General features: G+C 40.2%; 1 protein-coding gene across 1 annotated transcript in view; it reads right to left on the reverse strand.

The window, feature by feature from the left end:
* Window positions 1-1,639: 1,639 nt before the first annotated feature.
* Chrnb3 (cholinergic receptor, nicotinic, beta 3 (neuronal)) overlaps window positions 1,640-21,160 on the reverse strand; it is a 39,955-nt gene continuing 20,434 nt past the window's right edge. Inside the window, exons 3-6 of the mRNA XM_013507722.1 lie at window positions 20,140-20,184; window positions 6,510-6,619; window positions 5,396-6,278; window positions 1,640-2,842 (exon numbers count right to left, since the gene is read on the reverse strand). Of these exons, the coding sequence (XP_013363176.1) occupies window positions 2,708-2,842; window positions 5,396-6,278; window positions 6,510-6,619; window positions 20,140-20,184 (1,173 nt within the window). The 3' untranslated portion in view covers window positions 1,640-2,707. The remainder of the gene's footprint in view (window positions 2,843-5,395; window positions 6,279-6,509; window positions 6,620-20,139; window positions 20,185-21,160) is intronic.

A 21,160-nucleotide genomic window follows, 5' to 3' on the forward strand; every position in this document is an offset into this window, starting at 1 on the left:
CAACATGACAAGCTTCTCCAGGAGACTGAGCAGGGTACCCTCTTCCCCTCCAGAGCTAGGAAGTGATGCCCAAGTGAAGGACCAGAGCTCCTCCAAAAAGTACCACAGCCATCCTCAGCGACAACGAGGTCCTGAGTTCCTCCAACAATGACAGCAGCTGAGTTCATCAGGAAAACCAGCAGGACAAGCTTCTCCAAGAGAACCAACAGCAACTCCAGGTAAACCAACAGCTCCTTACAGCTTCTAACAGCACCCAACACCTTCTACCAGCTCCCAACAGCCTCCCTCCTTCTTCTCCAGTTCTGCCTCTTATGCTGTCAGCAACAATACTCATGTGGGCCTCCCACAGCCAGCACCACACTGGTTCAATTCAGCTGAGTGTTATAAATTGACCACCAGTTATCAATCCACCACATCCAGCCTGAACTACATAGAGACCCTGTCTCAAACACACACACACACATGCACAGATGCACATACAATACAAATGTCCAAAAAATAAAGAGCCAGATGTGAAAAACAACATTAAATGGACATATCATCCTGCCAAGTCTAACAACATCTAGGCAGATCCCAAGATGACTCATGCTGCTGTTAAGAAAAGGCAACCCAAAAGTGGAAGACAAGCTGTTCACAAACCCCAGAGAAGTACCTAGTTGGCCACAGAGAGTAAAGAAAGCCTCTCCACACTATGACTGAAGCCAGCATTCCTATAATTGAAACAATTTCCACTTTCAGTTGAATAAACATTAAAAACTAGCAAATATTTGAGTAAAATGACCAGTAAAAGCATAAAGTCAGTAGAAGAATTAACTCCATGAAAACAATAAAATGCTTTAAAGTAATTATAATGAGTATTTCATAAAATATTTCAAGGGGAGTGACATCTGTAAAAATTAAGAATTCTAGGAAATCAAAGTTATGATTTATCCATGAACAGACAAACAAACCCCCACCTGAGAGATGGGCTGGATGGCAAAACAGTCCATCACTAAAGATCAACTTTATCAGCTGTAGTCTCAAGCCAACAATGTGTAAAGAGTTAAAGAATTTAAAAAGTATGAGAAATGTTAACTGGTTAATATACATGAAAGACAGATCCAGCAACACCAAGTTTAGAAATTTCAAAAGGAGAGGAGAAAGAGGGCAGAGGCCAGGAAATTCAAAACCAACAAGAGAAGAAAATTTGAAGATTTGAAGACATCAGTCATCAGTGTCAAGCCAGAGGAAGAAAGAGTACCCTGGACTCAGATATGGTGACACTTCCAAAGTCCAAAGATAAAACCCTAAAAGAAGGAATCACTGAAAACACATTCCTCTGAAGTAGCGACAAATCACAGAAAGAGAAAACATTAGGATAGAAAACATTGGTAAACAAAGAAATAAAATCATCTACAACAATAAGTAATTCTTAAAAAGGAGACACATAAAAATGAATAACTCAAATAAAAATTCTGATCATTGAGATGAGACACAGAAGATGTAAGAGAGGAGAGAAGTGCATGCTGAGCGGAGTGTGTAGACAGTGCAGGTATAGATGCTGCTTCTGTTCAGCATCAATCACAAAAAGTTTTAATACGTTTATTAATAAATTAATAAAGCAGAGCCTTCAAACTGTTAAAGGAAAGAAAGGAACCAACCCAATCAAGGCTGAAAAGAAAGGGAAAAAAAAAACAAAAGAACAAGAAAGCCATACCCAAAAAACATAAAACCGAAGACTTGGGTGAGATCAAACACATCAACAGTAACAATACATGTAAATGGGTTAAAGATTTAGATTAGATATTTAAAAGTTCATCCTGCAAACTAGTTACAAGAGCTCTCCTTAAAACAAAATGTTCCTAAAGGGAGTTGGGTTTGTAACTGAGCCAAAAGTTGCTTTAAGTTAAAATCCAGTTAGTCTCCTCAGGAACGTTGTGGTGGGGTGAGGCAGGGTGAAATGCACCTTAGACCCAGAGACAGGGAAACAGAAGGCAAAACCTGAGAATCCCTGGCATGGATTCCACCAGATGTAGTGACATTAAGAACCATCATCAGAGATTATTTACTACTTTGATTTTCTAGTAGAAGATGAATGGGTATTAATGAGTGCACCTCTGGTAGCAGATGACTTTGTTTCTACCATGACTTATTTTTATAGGACCTTAGAGCAAATCATCACTCACTGCAAGTTCTGCTTTCACCATCAGAAAATCCTTAGAGGAAGATGAACAAGCCACGGCTGCTGCTTGCCTTAGAAGTCTTACCATACACAAACAAGGTTGTTTTTAATGAATTCTATGGTGTGGGAACATTAGTGGACTAGTGGCATATTAGAATTTGTGTCAAAACAAGTGTGCTGTGCCAAGTGTTGTGCCAGGGTTATTCCCCAAACCAGCACTGAGATCCACTCATCCATGTAGCTGGGAATGCGCTATACAAGTCCAGTGGCAATTCAGACCAAACCCCTACAGGCAGAAGCAGCCGCCACACAAATAGCATGACCTGCAGACCTCTGAATCCTTTAAACCCAACTCCCTGTACTGGCAGTCACCAATTCACTTGGGCAGCACAGATTTACCCAGGTTTCTCCCAGCAAGTGATGTTCAATTTTCTTGAAGGGCTGTTGGAATGAGTGTGTATGTTTGGATTCATGTACATGTTAGTCAGATCTAAGGGGTGACTGTGTCTTTATGGAATGGCTCTGAGCCACTCTGGAGAGTCACTGTTAATGGTAACTTTGCAGCCACATCTTCAAGGCAGGAGTGAAAATCAGAACAGAGCCTGTGACTGACACTACCAGAAAGAGCCACAGGAAGATTCGATCAAGAACTTGAGCCACAAATTTCCAGTCTTGCACTACCTGTAAAAGAGAAAAAAAGATATCTTTTATTCATGATGATGTGCAAGTGCTCTAAATTCATTAAGGGATGGAATGATTCAGATTTACAGCACTTAAGTTTTCAAAGTGCAGCTAACTCCTACCACCTGGTCACCTACAGTACAGGTTCAGATTCTGTTCAGTTACTTTGTTGATCATGTCTCCAAAAAATACGTAAGTTGAGTGTATAGAAATACTCTCATCAACACTGAAGAAGTAAAATAGAATGATAGAATTACTTATGTATTTGTAAGCATTATTGATCAAAATGAGAAAAGTCTGATTTTTACATGTATGAAAACTAACATCTTACCTCAATGCTGCCTGATATCCATATGAAATTAACTACAAATTGATAAATGTAAGGGTCATTATGGCCAAATGTCCCAAGTCTTTTGCTCTTTTCCTCCACTCTACATGTGGATATTGCTGCCATAGGGCAGAGCGACAGGCATCACTGGGACTAGGGGCCACCAGGGAAAGGCAGGCACACAAGGGAGAGAGGAGAGCAAGAGCCTTTGTCAGGAAGGCAAGCTGGGGGTGAGGTCAGAGCAGGGACAAGCCAAAGGGCTGAGGAGGTTTGAGAGGGAAAGGTAGGACTCATATTTTAAGGAAAAATAAATGTCCCATTTATAAATGGCACCTACCGTGTGATGGTCCATATACCTTCACTAGAAACCTTTCCCTAGGTATCCCACTGGGGATTTAGCTCAGCGGCACAGCGCCATCACAGTGGGATCCTCTCTTGTGCATGGGCAGGCAGGGAAGCAGCCGTGACTGCAGGCTACTGGGGGCTCTGCAGGCCCCAGTTGGTGCAGGTGAGGGGTTACTAACATATTCTGACTTATGATAGTTTCCGTGTGTGGTGGAGTTGTGGTGGTAACCCCATCAGTAGTTGAGGACCCTCTGTGCATTGGAATTTTGTAACAGTGGAATGGAAGAGGTTATCAGGGGCTGGGGAATGGCTGGCATGGAGCCAGACTGTATTCTGTGCCTACAGAGTGTTAGAAACAAAACCTCTAGGAGAAACACACAAAGGAGCCACATCAAAGTGCTAAAAAAAAAAAAAAAGCCAACCCTAAATCATGGGATTACTGATGATTTTAATCTTTTTACCTACATTTTGATGAATTTTCCAAAATTACATGTGTTATTTTTATAATTAAATTAAAAAGATATCTTTTATTCATGATGATGTGCAAGTGCTCTAAATTTAAAAAAATTTTTAAATCTTTGCATTGGTGTTTTTAAAAAAATGTAACAACCACACTGAAATGCTCATTCTATAGCAACACTTTTCTGGTCCTTTTAAAACAAACCTACACTGACTGAAGACTGACGGACACTTAAGAGAGAAGACAGATGAGACAACTCTGCAGAGGCAAAATGCAAAAGGATGTTTCCAAAACAGTTCTTCCATAAGGGTATTTATGGAATCAGGCTATTGGCACTCATTTTCACTAATTTTAGAGTAAAATAACTGAACACTGGAGATTGGTGTAGAGATGTAACTTGTTATAAGCATATGACTTGGGTACCTGTACATGTGTTATATTCCGCCATGCATTCTTCAGCACACTCTTCAAGGAAGGTTTTTAAAGTATTATTTTGTTTTTTTTTTCTCTTTTTTTTGGGGGGGGGGTTCCAGTACCAGGAATCGAACTCACGACCTTGCTCTTGCCAGGCCGGCGCTGTGCCGCCGAACTAAATCCCCAACCCCTCAAGGAAGGTTTCTAAAAACAGGTCAGATTAAGTAACTTGTCTCCAAGCTACACACTAGAAGGATGGGACCTGAGCCCAGGACTGTTTTGACTTTGAAATCCACACTTTTTTTTGAGGTGAGATCTTGCTGGTTTCAAACTCATGAGCTTAAGTGATCCTCCTGCCTCAAGTGATCCTCCTGCCTCAGCCTCCTGAGTATCAAACTCATGTTTGGTTTCAAACTCATGCTGGTTTCAAACTCATGAGCTTAAGTGATCCTCCTGCCTCAAGTGATCCTCCTGCCTCAGCCTCCTGAGTATCAGGGACTACAGATGTAGGTCATTTTCTCAGCTTCACATTTTAAAAAAAGAATTTATAGGCTAAGTAACCAGGTCCTCTTGCCTCAACAAAAATCAGTTATAACAGAAAAGTTAACATTAGTTTTCAAATCTGATTTTTCTGGCCTTTTGCTTCTAAATACTGTGTAAGAAAATATCTGTAAGATCATGAAAATGAGAAAAATTGTCAGAGACCACGATAACCAACTGAAAAAGTATAATTGAAATATTTAAAATAGAATTGGGGAATTATAAAGAATAGCTCTTTGTCTGTAGTTGCTTTGCTTTTGCTCATTATATTTTTGTGAATTTCTTCCTGAAAAGTCATACTAAAGCCTCTATTGCATGTCAGCGTCTGTTTTAAAACTGGTACGTATACAGATGACAGCTGGTGATGTCACATTTTAAGTAATGATATAGCATTTTGTTGTAAATAAATGCCAGAATAGTTGTCTTTTGCGTCCTCACTGCCCACCCCACCACGAGTCCCACTTACCTGGCTGATAAAATGCTCTTTCCTCACGTGCCTTGAGATATACCGAATGGATTCAGCAGCCTTTTCCAAGAAAGCAACCAGAACCTTTTCTTCATTGCTAGTTTCCTTCTGTTTCTTTTTATCCAGAACTTTACCTTTCACTGTTGACTTATTCCTGTCTTTTCCTGGGAAAGAGTAACGATCCACATGGTCTTTCATACAAAGTAACTGAGGAAGTTTTTGCAGAAATAGCCTCTTCACCCAGGGCGCCATAGGATGGTATGTGGAGGAAGATCTGTGGTGGACATTAATTACAAAGACAGTAACAATAATTGACAGGGTAACAAAAATCATAATGAACAGCAGGTACTCTCCAATGAGAGGAATGACTTTGGAAGAAGACGGGATTATTTCTTCAATCACTAAAAGAAAAACTGTCAGCGAAACTAAGACAGATGTTGATAAGGAAAGTTTTTCTCCTTCATCAGAAGGTAAATAGAACACAAGAACTGTTAGAAAAGACAATCCCAGGCAGGGGATTATCAGAAACAGAGTGTAAAACAAAGGCAGCCGTCTCAGGACAAATGAATAAGTAATAAATGGGTATGAATATAAACCTTCTCTTCTGTTACCCTTCATCCCTTTTGCATTCAGTATTTCCCATTCTCCATTATCAAAGAAGTCTTTTCTGTCAACATTTTCATTTATTAAAATGAGGTCAACCATGGTACCATCATAAGTCCAGGATCCAAACTTCATTGAGCAGTTCTGCCGGTCAAATGGGAAAAATGTGACATCCATGGTGCATGAGCTTTTGTAGCTGGCAGGAGGAGTCCAAGTGACTGTTCCGTTGGCTTTCACTATGACCTTGGTCATAAGGGAGCCTTCAAAGTGTCCATCAGCACTGTCATGAAAGGGGTTTCACTTTAGTGGTTAGTTGAGCACTTAGTAGTTTCCAGTGTTTTTCCTACCACCATACTATTTGTATTTTGTCTTCTACAATGTCAAGCAACATTTTAGAAAGAATGAAATATTTGTTGCTTAAGGTTGTTAATATTTCTCTTTAATTATTTTGCCAAAATCAGACTTTCTATACCCTATATTAACCAATGTATTTTTCTTCTACAGTACTTACTTTTCAAAGAGAACAATGTCAGGAAGCCAGAGAGATTCTGATGGGACTTTAATGGAATGGATTCCACCATACTCATCAGGATTCCAGCATAATTTGTGATCTGTCCATTCCTGCATGAAATAAGTACACTGTCATTTTATTCTGAAAATCAGTATGTTATACCCTAGGCTTTTCAAATTTCTGTTAATTTACTAATCCACTGTTTTATTAAGAAAGAGAAATTCATCCAAGTTAGAAGAGTAACCTACCTGAGAGTCAGGGCACCTGGAAGGGTAGAACTTGAGCCCACTTGGCCTGCAATCCTGCCCAGCACACACCTTGCCTGTTCATCTGTTTGTATTTATTTCCAAAATCGCCACATCCACCACAGTGAAAAGGCTCAGCAGCAAATGCCACCAATTCTTATTCTCTCTCTCCCCCTTTCCCTATCCCTTCCTCTCTCTCTCTCTCTCTCTGTGTACTGGCAACTGAACTCAGGGGCACTCCACTCCTGAGCTACATCCCCACTCCTTTTGATTTTTAAGATAGATTCTCATGAAATCGCCCAAGTTTCCTTGAACTTGTTAATTTTGTGCCTCAGCCACCCAACAAGCTGGGATTACTGTTAGATTTCATACGCTTGTGCTTTTCTTCATAAGGAAAAAATTATTCAGCTTTTTGTATCATATATGTTTTACAGGGGCTGACAGATCCAGCTTAATAACTCTGACCATGTGTTGACCAGATTATGGAGGTTTCAAGGGTAATATCTGGATGACCTAGTCATAGCAGAAGTAGACTTTAAAGTTTTGGATTCAAAATCTTATGAAAGCTGACCTGAAAATAAAACTTGCATTGCCTTGTCCCTCCTGAGACTAGATGAGCAGTCATGTGGATGATAGCAAATGACATCTGAGGCATTAGGAGGACGTGCCCAGTGTGAGCTTCCTGGAGCCCAGTGATGCCAACTTTGTCATTAAAAAATCAAGAGTCAGCATCTGGCTGAGTTTCACTAAGTGATAAATACTGAAATATGTATGACACTGAAAAATGATGGAAGTGAAAATCCCAGAGAAGATATTTTCTATCTGAGACACTAGTCATGAGACTTGATTATTGAAAAACAAATTGCAAAGAGTATGGACCTTTAAAGAGTTAGAATCTAAGTAGTAAAAATGACTTAATGGAAAATCATTCATACAAAGACTGACAAATTAGAAACCAAACTAATAAAACATTTACCATGTTTAATAAGTACTTGCAGGCTTCTCTTTATTTTCTCTGTCAATTTTGAAAAGCAAATATAAGTTTCTTCCTAGGAATAGCATGTCTCCTGCTGAGAAGACTCACTGTCACCAGCAGATCTGAATCTCAGAAATGCAAAAGAAAACTCAAAGTCACATTTTTTGTTTGCTTCACATCCACTTGCAATAAAATTGACTTTTTGTGAACAGTTCCATATGTAAATAGTTGTACCATCACGCCCACCAGTATGATGCTTGTTTTAGACTTATCACCACAAAATCACTGATTTCTTTTCTGTTCCCAAAACTTTGCCTTCTCCAGGATGTCCTATAAGTGCAGGCATCTCACCTCATGCAGGCCATTGTTCTTGTCCCTCAGTAGGCACATGGCATCTTCGGGCATCAAGTCTGTCTGTTCACTGTTACCGGGGACTGTGCTCCACTGGGTAAGTGTACCACGGCTTATGCATTCATCAGGGAAGATACTTGAATTCTTCCAAGGTTTGGAATATTAGAAATAAAACCACAGCAAACATTTTCCATAGTTTTTTAAGTGAAATAAGTAAGTTCTTATTTCTTCTGGATAAATAATAGTAAGATAGATAGGTAATAGAATAGGTATATGTTTAACTTTACACAAAATTGCCAGTTTTCTGGAATAGCTAAATCACTCCATTCCTGCTAGAGTTCCAATTTCCAGAGTTCAAATTTTCTTTTTTTGGTCTTTTCCAGCACTTTTTTTTTCTGGTCTTTTTCAGCACTTAATATTGTTCTCATTAAAATTTTACCTATACTAGAATAGGTGTGACTTGGCCTCTCTTGGTAGCTTTAAATGTGCTCTTCCTAATGACTCATCAGAAGCCAGGCACAGTAGCACAAAATTTTATTCAGGAGTTTGAGCCTAGCAAGTTAAATCTTTTGCATATTCTTAGTTGCACTGTATTTTTTATGACTGAGTTTTGAAAACTTCTTTATACATTCTGGATAAAAGTTCTTTGTCAAATGTTTCATTTACAAACAGTTGTTCACAGTTTGTCTTCCTTTTCATTCTTTTCACAGGGTCTTCTTTCACAAGACGGAAGTTCTCAAAATTTATTTTATCAATGTATTTTTTATAGATTTTATCATGGGTAAATAAGCTTTATTTAACCCCAACTCACAAAGATTTTCTTCTATGTTTTCTTCTAAAAATGTTGCAATTCCACAATTGTATAAATAGGTCTAAGATCCACTTTTGGTTAATTTTTTAAGGTACAAATATGTGTTACATTTTCTTTTGCAGATGGATGTTCAATTTTCCAGCTCCTTTTATAGAAAAGACTATACTTTCTCCATTGAATTACCTTTCATATTTGTCAAAAATCAATTCACAATATATATGTGTGGTCTGTTTGGAGGTTCTGTTCTGTTTTGTTGGTATGTGTGTCTGTCTTTTCCCCAGTGCCACACTGTCCTGATTACCATAGCTTTAAGGTAAGTTTTGAAGTTAGGTAGTGTGAGCCATCAAAATGTTTCCTTTAAAGAAATGTTTTGACTCTTTTGGCTCCTTTACATTTGCATATATATTTTTTAAATCAACTGTTTGCTATAGACCAAAAAATTCTGCTGATATTTTAATTGTTATTGATTTGAATATATAGATTAGTTTGGGGATAGAACTAGCATCAAAATATTTAGTTTTTAGCCCTAGCATATCATTTATCTTTCCATTTATTTAAGCATTCTCTGATTTTGTTTTGTACTTTTCAGCTTACAGATGCTATACATGTTTAGTTAGATTTATCCTTAAGTAGTCCACTGTTTTTTGATGCTATTGTAAATAGTACTGAAATTTTAAAAATGATTTCCAATTGTTCATTGCTAGGACATAAATATACAATTAACTTTCATATATTAACCTTACAATTCATAACCTTGCTTAGCTTCTTTAGTTTTAGAAGCTTTTTGTATATTTTCTATACAGACAGTTATATCACTTCCAAATAGCTTTATTTCCTCCTTTTCACTTTAAATAACTTTTATTGTTTTCCCCTACCCTAATTCACTGTGTAGGATGTCCACTACAACAGCAAGGAGAAATAATGACAGTGAACATTCCTACCTTGTTTCTGATATTTGAAGGAAAGCATTAAATTGTTTGGGACTATATGTTTGGTTGTTGCTTTTCTGGTAAATACCTTTTTATTAGATTAAGGAAGTTTGCTGAGTTTTTAAAATCATGAATGAATACCAAATTTTGTCAAAAGCTTCTTAGCAACTACTGGGTTTTTCTTCTTTAGTCTTTTAATATGATATTTATTATATGGTTATTCTTCCCTGGCCTGTGAATATGATGGATTATATTGATTGGTTTTGCAAATGTTGAGCCAACCTTGCTTTCCTGAGATCAACCTCACATGGTCATGCTGTATTGTAGCTATATATCACCTTTTTCTTCTTATGGGAGAAAAACCAGTAGACCTGTGCCTTATGGAGGACAGTATGTTGGTAAGAAGAGTGTGGTTCTAGTGTTATTTCTGATCTTTTCTCAATGCAAATTAGAAGACAGATCAGGCTTCCTCCAAACAAAGATGAAATAAGTGGCATGTTCTTTATGCTTTTGCTGTTACTAATATATATTTTAAATCTTTTGTTCATAGAAGTGAAAGTGCATGCTTATAATTTTCCACATATCTGATTTGTGTCTGGACTAATCATAAGACAGGAAAAAACCCATATATTTTCCTCTTAGCATGATAAAGTGCTTTTCTGTGGGGGGCAATAGGGAAGTATCTCAGTAGTAGAACACTTGGTTAGCAGGCACAAACCCCAGGGTTATATCACCAGCACCACAAAAAGGACAAAAAAGATAAGAGCTAAGCTCGACATGATGTCACATGTATAATCCCAGCACTTTGGGAGGCTGGGGTAGGAGGACTGCAAGCTTGAGCCTAGCCTGGGCAACTTGGCTACTTTAAAAGACCCTGTCTGAAAAAAAAAAAAAAGCTGAGAGCTCAGGGTCAGCTATGGAGAAATATTTCGTAATTCTTCAAATAAAACTATGGCATACTTTTAAAACACTGTTTTTATTACTAATCACAGTCATGCTAATAGTAATTTTAAAACTTGCTATCTGTTATAGCTTGTGTCTACATGCATCTTCAAAGTTTCTTGCAGTCATAGTGGGGCTTCTTTAGACGTGGCTGGATCTAGAGTATGTGATGCTGGGATTGATTCATGGTGCAGTGCTAGGCTCAAGGGCACTAGGATTAAGGTGTGAGTGCTACCCACCATAAGTAGCCTGGATAAAAAGGGATAGAAAGAGCTGTTGTCATCCCTTGCTTGTTTTGCTACCTTCCCCCTTACTATGGACTGTTTGTCCTCTGCAGTGCCTGTCTGCCACACTACCCTGCTTAGAGCCAGCTGACTATGGACTGAAATCACTACAAACTGTGAGCCAAAAAAACCTTTCCTCCTTTAACTTTGTCAGGTATTTCATCTCAGCAACAAGAAAAGTAAATAAGACACCATTCTTGATAGTGATGATATCAGTGAGACATTGGCCCAAGTGTTTTACATTTATCAATTTTTTAATAATTTACATCTTTCCTAGTATCAGTGCTGTACTAGATGAGGCAACCGTAGCTCAGAGACCTCAAGCCCACACCACAAGCCCGTATGGGGAACAGGATTCAAGACCCCTGCCCACGGCTGCATGTGGCTGGGTCCAGAGGTGCCATCCACACTGACTTCCATGTGCTCCCTGGGAGGGTGCAGCCTGGAGGCCTTGATGGTCCATCAAAACCAGATCCTGCCCCCATTTACTTCTCCGAGTACACTGCAGTGGAAAAAACTCCAGCTGCTGTGCGCAAGCTTTGAGAGTCAGTTCTGGTGGGCATTGCTAGTGCTGATCCCTAGAAAGCTTAGCAACTATGCATCAGGCTAAAACAATCTATTCCATCTCTTCTGCTAGAGAAAGAAAACCAAGATAATAATAAAACAAAACTGGCCTTCACAGTAAAATATGTGCTAAAATATAGGAGAATTATGTAATAGAGTACGTTACACTGTGTCCAAGTTTGGTGAGGTCAGTGGAGAAAATGAACTGTGAAAACAGGAGCCATCGGCTGACCCCAGGGTAAGACTGTGAAGGTAGTGGCCTGTCAAGTGGTCTTCCTAGAAAAAGGAAGAAACTGGATTAGGGAGTAAGATAGACACATGCCACATTGCACCTCTCTGGCATTTTCGCCCAGCTCAGGGAGCTCCCTGTTCCCTGCACATCACCAGGGCCTGCGCATCAGCCTCAGGGATGCAGGAGCCACTGGTAGAGCGACAGACAGGCACGGGGCCTCTGGGGCCAGGGGGAAAGGCTGGCCACTCTCTTTGAACACAGCAAGCATCTGGAGACAGGAGTCACTCTGCTAGGGCAGGGCAGGGTGAGAATGGAGTTAAGTGGAGAATACGAGGCCCTGAGGAGGATGTCCAAGCTACACATCAACCAGCCCTCTCCCTGGCCTTTTCAGACTGTGGAAGTCGGAAAACTCTCTTCTGCCGGAGGCTAGGCTGGATCAGGTCTTCCTGTCACTTGTAGCTATCTTGGGAAGACTCTAAGAGGAATCAAGCACGCAGTCTAGCAGGCTGCATTCAGCAGAGGCCCGCACAAACAGAGCCCACTTGTCTGGGGTCTGTCTTTAATGTCACCAAGCAACCTACTAAGCCCCACACCCGAGATCCACCTGGAGCAAAAAGATTGCTGGAAATGAAACCACTTGCTTCCTGGGACAGGTGTGGTTCCCTTCCTGACACAGCAGGTCCTCATCTGCACCCAGTTCTACCCTGTAAAGGAGGGAGAAAACCTAAAACCCTCAGCTTCTTACCATGTTGCAGACTGCAGCAAACACACTCAAATTTCACAAATTGTTCTAAGGTAACTGGGGCAAGCCCTAGAGGGAGGATTTCTAACAGCAGGGCTCATGGCTGTCACCAGTGATAATAACGCACAGATAGTGGTGATGGGACTCCAGGTTTTTGAGTAGTTCACTTATTCATTCTTTCTTTCATTCAACAAATATGCAAAGCCTGACTAGCACTGAGTGCAGGCTCTGATGCTATAGACTCTGAACCTGGAGCTCAGACAACAAACAAGTGAACTGACAAATAATACCTGCCTTTGGTGTTGGTGCTGTGGAGGAAGTAGTTTGGCAGCATGATGCAGAACAGCCACTTAGAGAGGGAAGGTGATTCTTTTTTTGGGTGGTGGTAGTGGTGGGAATGAGGATTTGACCCAGGGTTTTCACACAGAGCTACATTCTCCACCCATTCTTTTCTTTCTCTCTCCCCATTGCCCCTTTGAGATAGGGTCTCACTTAGTTGTCCAGCCTGGCCTCAAACTTTCAATCCTCCTGCCTCAGCCTCCTAGGTGGGCACCACTGCATGCATTTCCAAGTCTTCTATCTTATTCACTAAGGTGCAATGGGACTTTTTGTTTACTTCATGCTCTCTAAAACCCTGGTCACACTTGAAGATTAACCTTCTGTTTGTCCCTCCCCATAGTGAGAGATTAGCAATAATACCCCATGTTTGTAGAGCCCATTCTACCAAGACACTTGAAGCCCTTTACAAACATTGGCTTCACACTGCAGACATTCCGGGTTTGAGAGCTCTGTTTTTGCAGGAAGCAGGACAGCCAGGATAATCTGAGCCAAATATCAGAGCTAATCTCTGACTAGGAAAAAATGTGGAAAAATGCTCCAAGTCTTGAGTTTCTTATTTTGGAAAAGTGCAATTCAAATCCATATCCCTTTAAAATCTTTTGTTCTTACATACATTATCTGAACTATCACTCATAAATGTCTATCATGTCAAAATTATAAGACATTTTTACTATAAATTCCTCAATTATTCTTCCTTTAATACTAAAGCCAAATGATAATGAGCATATTAAATTGTGCTTCATAACCCCATTTTGGTGGATGACAGACTTCATACATGATTCTGGTTCTACAGATTATAATGACACTGGAAAATTCCTCCTGTCTAACTATACCATAGCCATGATAATATTACAGCACAATGCAGTGCTCACACATTTGTGGTGATGCTGGTGTAAACACACTCACTATGCTGCCAGTCATATGAAAGTATGGCACATACAATCATGTGCAGTGCATGTCATGGTAATGACAAATGGTGGTGGGCCAAATGGTGGGCCATATCTTTACCACACTATACTCTTTTATCAGATTATTTTAGATGTGTGTGTATTTAGTTGTGAGCATCTCAAGCAGACCCTCCAGGAGGGTTCCAGGAGGTAGTTTCCATAGCAATGGTAGGGCCTACCTTATATTACCCCTGAAGACTCTCACTGTGACACGGCTGTTGTGTGTGTTTATGTCACAGTTTTGTTTTGTTGTGTTGTGTTGTGTTGTTTTGTAGCACTGGGGGTGGAACCAAAGCTTCAATGCTGCTAAGCAAAGGCTCTACCCCTCGGATACACCCCCAGCACCAGCATCTCAGTTTCTAACGAAAGCATTTTAAAAGTAAAATCGTACATATTTTTAATGGAAAAAACTTTAGAGAATAACGACATGAGGAAATATTTTCATACATTTATACTATGAATTTGTGTTTTAAGCTAACTGCTATTACCCAAGAGTGAAAAAGCTGAAATAAATTTAAGTTTATAAAGCAATGGTTATGGTAAGCCCAATTATTAGTGAGGAAATAACATTTTAAAATAAATTTAGTGCAAACCAAGTGTTCAGTGTTCACAAAGTCTACAGCAGTGGACAGGGACACTCTGGGCATGCTCAGTGCCTCCCCAGACTCACCCCACAACTCCCAGACCTGCAAGCGTGGTTATACAGGAACCCTGCACTGGGGTGCTAGGGCTTATCTTTTAGGGTATTTACTGTACCCTTTCTATGTTCAGATGCAGAAACAATCATGTCACAGACCCCTGGAAGGGGTGAGCACAATAGCAAACTCAAGGCTGTAGCCTAGGACCATCAGCTCAAGCATGTTTCTCCAAGTGGATCCCTGCCGGTTAATGCCCTGACTGCATTTCTGGCCACTGCTCTGCTTTGTGTCCCTGGGGTGCCCTGGAAATCTTCAGTTCTATTAGATATGAAAGTCTTCAAATCAGGTCAATGTTGGTTCATTTGCATCTTAAGGCAGCAACCAGATATATCCTATGCTTCATATTTTCATTAAGCCCATAACTTGGTGAGACTGAGAAATGTGATTTGTCAGTAAGGATGGAAAAGCTTAGGAAGCTAGCAACAGGAAATGACATTTACTGAAGTTGTCACATGGATACACATGATCTCATCCACCTCCTCCCAGCCCTGTGAGCTGAGATTTGCCTCTATTTTGTAGATGAAGAGACTGAGGGTCAGAGGTGGAATGACTTTCTCAGGTTTATGTAGTCCACCCTTGGGACCACACTTGATTCTTATCCAGGGTCCACTCAAACAATATATCCAAGGTCATATGGAGACTGAGGAGGAAGGAAAGTAAGGTGGCCAGTAAATTCAGACTTAGACTTGCCATCCTTAGTGTGGATAATAGACTTTTGAGGCGATCACTAGACCTTTAAGGTTTGACCCTTCCACAGCTGATTTATTTCTTATTTCTTTTCAATAACCACCTCCAAAGTTCTATCTAAATAGGACTTTACTCTGTTTGCTCAACTTTGTATTGTGCTAAAACAGAACTTGGGTTTTGGAGAAATATTACCAGTTTAAGATGCTGGCCTTGACAAGTCTCCTGGCAGCTGCATTTTCCTCAATTGCCGTGGGGACAGGAGAACCATCTGTGTCTCAACCACAGGGGGCTGTCCACTCAGTCCTCTTACTATTTCATTTCTGCTCATTTGCAACCCTGCCCAGCTCAGAGCCTGGCACAGAACCCAGCTCAGAGCAGGTGTTCAGTGAGTGCTTACTGAGTAAAGCTGCATCCATTGTCACACTGATATGAGACTTTCAAGGCAAAGGGTCCTGCCCTTGTGGCATTAGAAAGAAGGTTGGTCTCATGTTTCATTTGCTTTGTTAAGGTGCTTGTGATGAGGTTTCCTAACCTTGAACATGATGAGGTGCAACTTCATGGACTAGGGCACTGAGTCCTTTCTCATGAGTGTTCATGAGTCAATGTTAATAATATATTTATGGTTTATAGGGTTTTGATTACTCACTGGAGGACAAAGGAGGAAGGCAAATGAGATTGCAAATTAAAATCAATAAAGTAAAAATAGCTCCATGTGAAACTCTTTCTCTGGATGTCACTAGATTTGTGCCTGTTATGGTTTGTATCTGGGTGTTCCCCCAAAGCCACATGCAGTCATGGGGTGGGCTTTTAGAGTTTATAACTCATTCATGAGTGTGAATGTTACACTGCCCTGGGGCAGGTAGTTTGCATATCAATGTAAGGAAGAGAAAGAGGCTGCTTGCCACCACTTCTTCTTTTTGCTCTTGCTGCTTTTGCTATCTTCTGCTGCCATGAATGGTTGCCTCTGCCATGTGCCACTCTGCCTTGGAGCCAGCCAAGTACAGACTGAAACCTACACAAACTGTAAGCTGAATAAACCTTTCCTTCCTTAATTTTGGACGTCAGATATTTTGTCTCAGCAACAAGAGAAAAGTAACCAAGACAGTGCCTCATGAAGGTCTTTCATTGAGAGGATAGAAAAGGAATGTCCACATGTGCCAGAGGAAGAAACAGGATCAGACAGGAGAATTAGGTAAAACAAAAACAAAACCAGACAAAAGGCCCCAAGCGCATCAGCATGTACACTCTACAGTACAGAGAGCATTGTATTCCCTGTGCAATTACAGATCAGAACACTAGTCAGTGTGCGGAAGGAAATGAAGAAAGAGGAGGGACTGGGGTTTTCTGTCTTCATTCTGATTGCAGTACTCTGGGATGGATGGGCAGCTTGCTCAGATGTGAGGACTTTGGAATCATATTACAGGGAAAAGGACTTGGGTGGTTCACAGCTTCTATATCTTCTTGGTTTGCAGAACTTCCATTTGTCCTGTAAGAGCCAAAGTAAACATCTCCTCTTGGAAATTTCCTTGACTTTCTCTGGGTCTTGCTGTCATTTTCGCATCATTATAGGACCTTCTATATACTGTTTATCATGTAAACATTGAAGGTGTTATTACAAAACTAATGCTTTATCCTCTCCTTAAAAGGACAAATGTGACTTTATCTCCCATAACTAGGATCTGGCAAAATGCCTGGCACCTTGTAGGCTCTCAGTGGACTCTCTGAATGAATGGAAGCCATAGTAAACCTAACTTCATTCTCTCCTGCACATCCTTTTGTTCCTGCTCTACAAGAAGTCCCAGAAGCCTTGAAGACCAAGCATAGGAAAGGGACTCCCCAGGAGCAGTGCTAAAAGAATAGGTCACCTCTGCTTGTTCCCTGCAGTAACCCTGGGGCAGGTCACCAGAAGCCTCCAATCCTAGCGGGCAAAAGAGAAAGAGGACATGATAATAGGAGCTACTTTAGAGAGGAGCTGGGAGAATTAGATGAGTTTATTCCATGACCACACAGCATAGTGCTCAGTAAATCTGCAGGATTATTATCAGCTGCTCTAAAGCTAAGAATTCTGAAAAATTCAATGGTAGCTTTTCTTAAACTGTCCAGTTTATTTTTTCCTTTTCCTCCCTTCCCTCCTCACTTCCTTCCTTCCTTTCTTGTAATACTGGAAATTAAACCAGGGTCTCACACATACTAAACAAGCACTCTACCACTGAGCTACAGCCCAGCCCTCCATACCTTTTATTTCATCCTTCACCTTTTTTTATCCTTTTAGCTTTAAGAAAGAGAAAATAAGAAGTATAAAAGTGACATCAAGGTCAAGTTCAAATACCTACTGGTCTGTAGCCTTCTGTCTCTGTGTACCATCCACCCTATAGAATCTCCTTCTTCTTTGGACCCTGCGGTTTGTACCATAACACGGTACTCATTGGTACTTGTTGGCTGCTGTCCCTTGTGACATTTCTCACCCCAAACTCAGTCCATGTGGGCAGATGGGGCTTTGAGCACATTCTCTGTATTTGTGCGGTGTGGGAAGCTTGCTTTCTCCTACTCTGGCTGTTCCTAGGATTCAGAAGCAGATCTTCATGTTAGTGAGAAGGCTGGGTGTGGCAGAAAGGGCCTTTGCTAGGGGATAGGAAACCCAAGCACCAGCCAGGAGGATCCTCGGCTGTTCTTGGTAAAACAGAATCAGTGCTAGTTCAAGTAGTTGGCAGCTTTAAACAAGAGAAAGAAGGACAACCTTTACAAATTAAATGCAACTAAAGCCCATTCTTCTCATCACTTATATTACCTGAGAATGTAAGTCAGCCAACTGTCAGCTTGTTCCTCTGCAGTGGCTTCTCTTGCTTTCTTGGGGTGAGGGACCTCAGGATGTTAGTACGGACCTGACAGAGCTTTCCAAGCTATTGTGATCTTGTGGTGTAACTTTGTTGGAAGTCATTCTGAAAGCTGTAGCTAAAGCCTGAGGAGCTGAGGCTTCCACCCTGTTATGTCTAAGCCTATTCTCTTTGGCTGAAATGATTTCTTGTTTTCAAAACTGCAAGAAAAGTGAAAAACACCCACTACCTCCATATTAAGGTCCATGGTCCCTGCAGAGAGAAATTTTATGAGAGAAATTAAGAGCTTAACTTCAGTGAGCAGTTGGGAAGAAGATCTGTGAGAAGAAGGAAGGCTTTCTTTATTTTTATTGGTACTGAGGATCTACATCCCCATGCCTTTTTTAATGTTTTATTTTGAGACTGGGTTTTACTAAGTTGCTAAGTTACCCAGGATGGGCTGGAACTTGAGATCCTCCTGCCTCAGCTTTCTAGAACACTGGGATTACAGGTGAGTGCCTCCATGCCTGGCTCACATGCTGCCATGCCTGGTTTTATTGTTCACTTGTTTGTTCTGTTTTTGTTAACTTCCTAAAGCTTTTGGGTGGATTTATGTACCATCTTAGAATCTCTTCTTTTTCCACAAGTGCCCCAAGGCCCTCACGCTAGGCTACACTGTGAAAGAGTCATCTCCCCTGCCCAGCCGTGAGGAGCAGCTCTGCCTCCAGAAGCATCACTGGGATAATTTAAGACAAAATGCTAGGTTCTTCTCTCCCCTGTTAGCTAAAATATTGGACTTCAAAAAACTCTAAATCCCACAGCCTCTAAACTATAAAAGTCTGATACCTCATCACTGAGGAATGAGATGAGTACACTGTGAGATATGTTTATTTAAATTGTACTTTCATATATAAATTTCCAGCTCAGTATTTTTTCCTGGATATTTTTATTTGCAAGTAAAATAGTATGCAGATTCATTTTGCAACTTGCTAATATGTCTACCAAGAGGAAGAGAAAGTATTAAAATGTATAATAATTTTCTAATTCTGATTCATGTTTTGGGTGGGAGAAATTTAAGGACGCCAAAGGACACTTAGGAACCTCCTGGGTTTCTTTCATCCATTGCTCCTTACAAACCATCAGCAACAACTGAATAATGTTTCCAGAGTCTCAATTGATAAGTAATGTATTTCAATATAAGCAAATGTGAAGTATTATATCTGTATCATTTAGATATAATTTCTCATCATGAATATTGGAAATCTACTGACAGATCATGCAAATCTGACTGTTCCTTTAAAGAAGAATTACTAACAAAACAGAAACAAACAATAAGTAATTAATCTAAACCTCTATGATCAAGTATCAGCATTTTCTCCTTTCTCAAAACACTGTAAAATTGGATTTTGAAAGGTAATTATTTACTGATAAATTCATAGCAAGCTCCTCTGAACAGAATTATCTGGCCTCAGGAGACAGGTGATAGGTGAACACTCAACTGAGGAACACTCAGAACACCTCTGTCAGGAAGACACACACTCCCTATGGATCAGGGTTTCTGTGGACTTGGAAACTAGAGGGCCACCTCTGTTATTCCCTCCCATGGAGGTCAGGAAGAAACAGGAGACACTGGAGATAGACTCCTCCTGCAAAGAGTCAGAGGAAATGGGTACATTTTATGTACTGCTTTAGAATCTCTTTTCTTTTTGCCCAGGTACCCCAGGACCCACAGGCTAGGCCACAGTGTTCAGCAGTCCTCTCCCCTTGCCCACCCCTGAGGTGCAGCTTTGCCTCCAGGAGCAGCACTGGGAACACCAAGACATCAGGGCTGCTCTGCTTAGTGGTACAGAGCAGGCAGCAATAGTTGGTATAAAGTAAACTGAGAGTCTGTCCCAAGCCTAAGTGACTTCAGGCAAGGCCCGCAGCAGATGTGGGGACAACATTAATTCCCAGGCACCTCCCTGAGGAACCCAGTGTGCTTTCTAAAATAAGTATTTTTCAGGTTGAAGCCTGCATAAACAGAGAAGAATTTCAGTGAGTTGGTAGATACTGTTCTGGGGCTGAATTTACCTGTTTTAGCCACACGTTTGTTGTCATCAATTGATTCTTTTCATCCTATGAAAAATGACAGTAAAAAAATACAATTGAAGGAAATTGAACTTTTGGGGTTTTTTTCATTTTTTGTTAAATAAAGCTCTTTGAGTCTTATCTTGGTATTCAAAAGTAAAAAGGATTTTAAGAACATTTAAATGGCATGTAACCCTAAATATTATGCATAGTTTGGGGAGAAATAATTATTAAAACATGTAGTAGTTTATTGTGACAATATTTATATATGACTGTATAACCCAGAAGATATTTTAACAACATAAAGTAGAAGATATATATATATATACATATATATATTTGTTTTTTCAATGCTGTGGATTGAACCAAAAGCCTAGCTGTGTTTCCAGCCTTTTTTATTTTTTATTTGGATACAGAGTCTTGTTAAATTACTTAATTGCCTAGCTGGGGCAGCGGAGATGAATACATATTTCTCAGACAAGGAGATACAAATGGCAAATAAATATATGAGAAAATCTTCAACATCATTAGTCATCCGAGAAATGCAAATTAAAACAATACTGAGATTCCACCTTACTCCAGTAAGAATGGCTAGCATTAAGAAATCAACCAATAACAAATGCTGGAGAGGTTGTGAAGAAATAGGAACCCTTCTCCACTGCTGGTTAGAATGCAGACTGGTGAAACCACTGTGGAAATCAGTTTGGAGATTCCTTAGAAAACTAGGTCTAGAGGTCCCATTCAACCCAGCTATCCCCCTCCTGGGTATTTTCCCAGAAGATCTAAAAACATCATATCACAGTGACATATGTGCACCTATGTTCATAGCAGCACAATTTGTAATTGTTAAAATGTGGAAGCAACCCAAATGTCCATCCACTGAGGATTGGATAAGAAAATTGTGGTACTTTTATAGAATGGAATATTACTCAGCTGTAAAGAAAGATAAACTCAAGGCTTTTATAGGCAAATGATCACAACTAGAGACCATACTCATAAGTGAAATAAATCAAACATACATGTG

Source organism: Chinchilla lanigera, unplaced genomic scaffold, assembly GCF_000276665.1.
Source record: "Chinchilla lanigera isolate Chin_1 unplaced genomic scaffold, ChiLan1.0 scaffold00135, whole genome shotgun sequence".
Taxonomy (NCBI): Eukaryota; Metazoa; Chordata; class Mammalia; order Rodentia; family Chinchillidae; genus Chinchilla; species Chinchilla lanigera.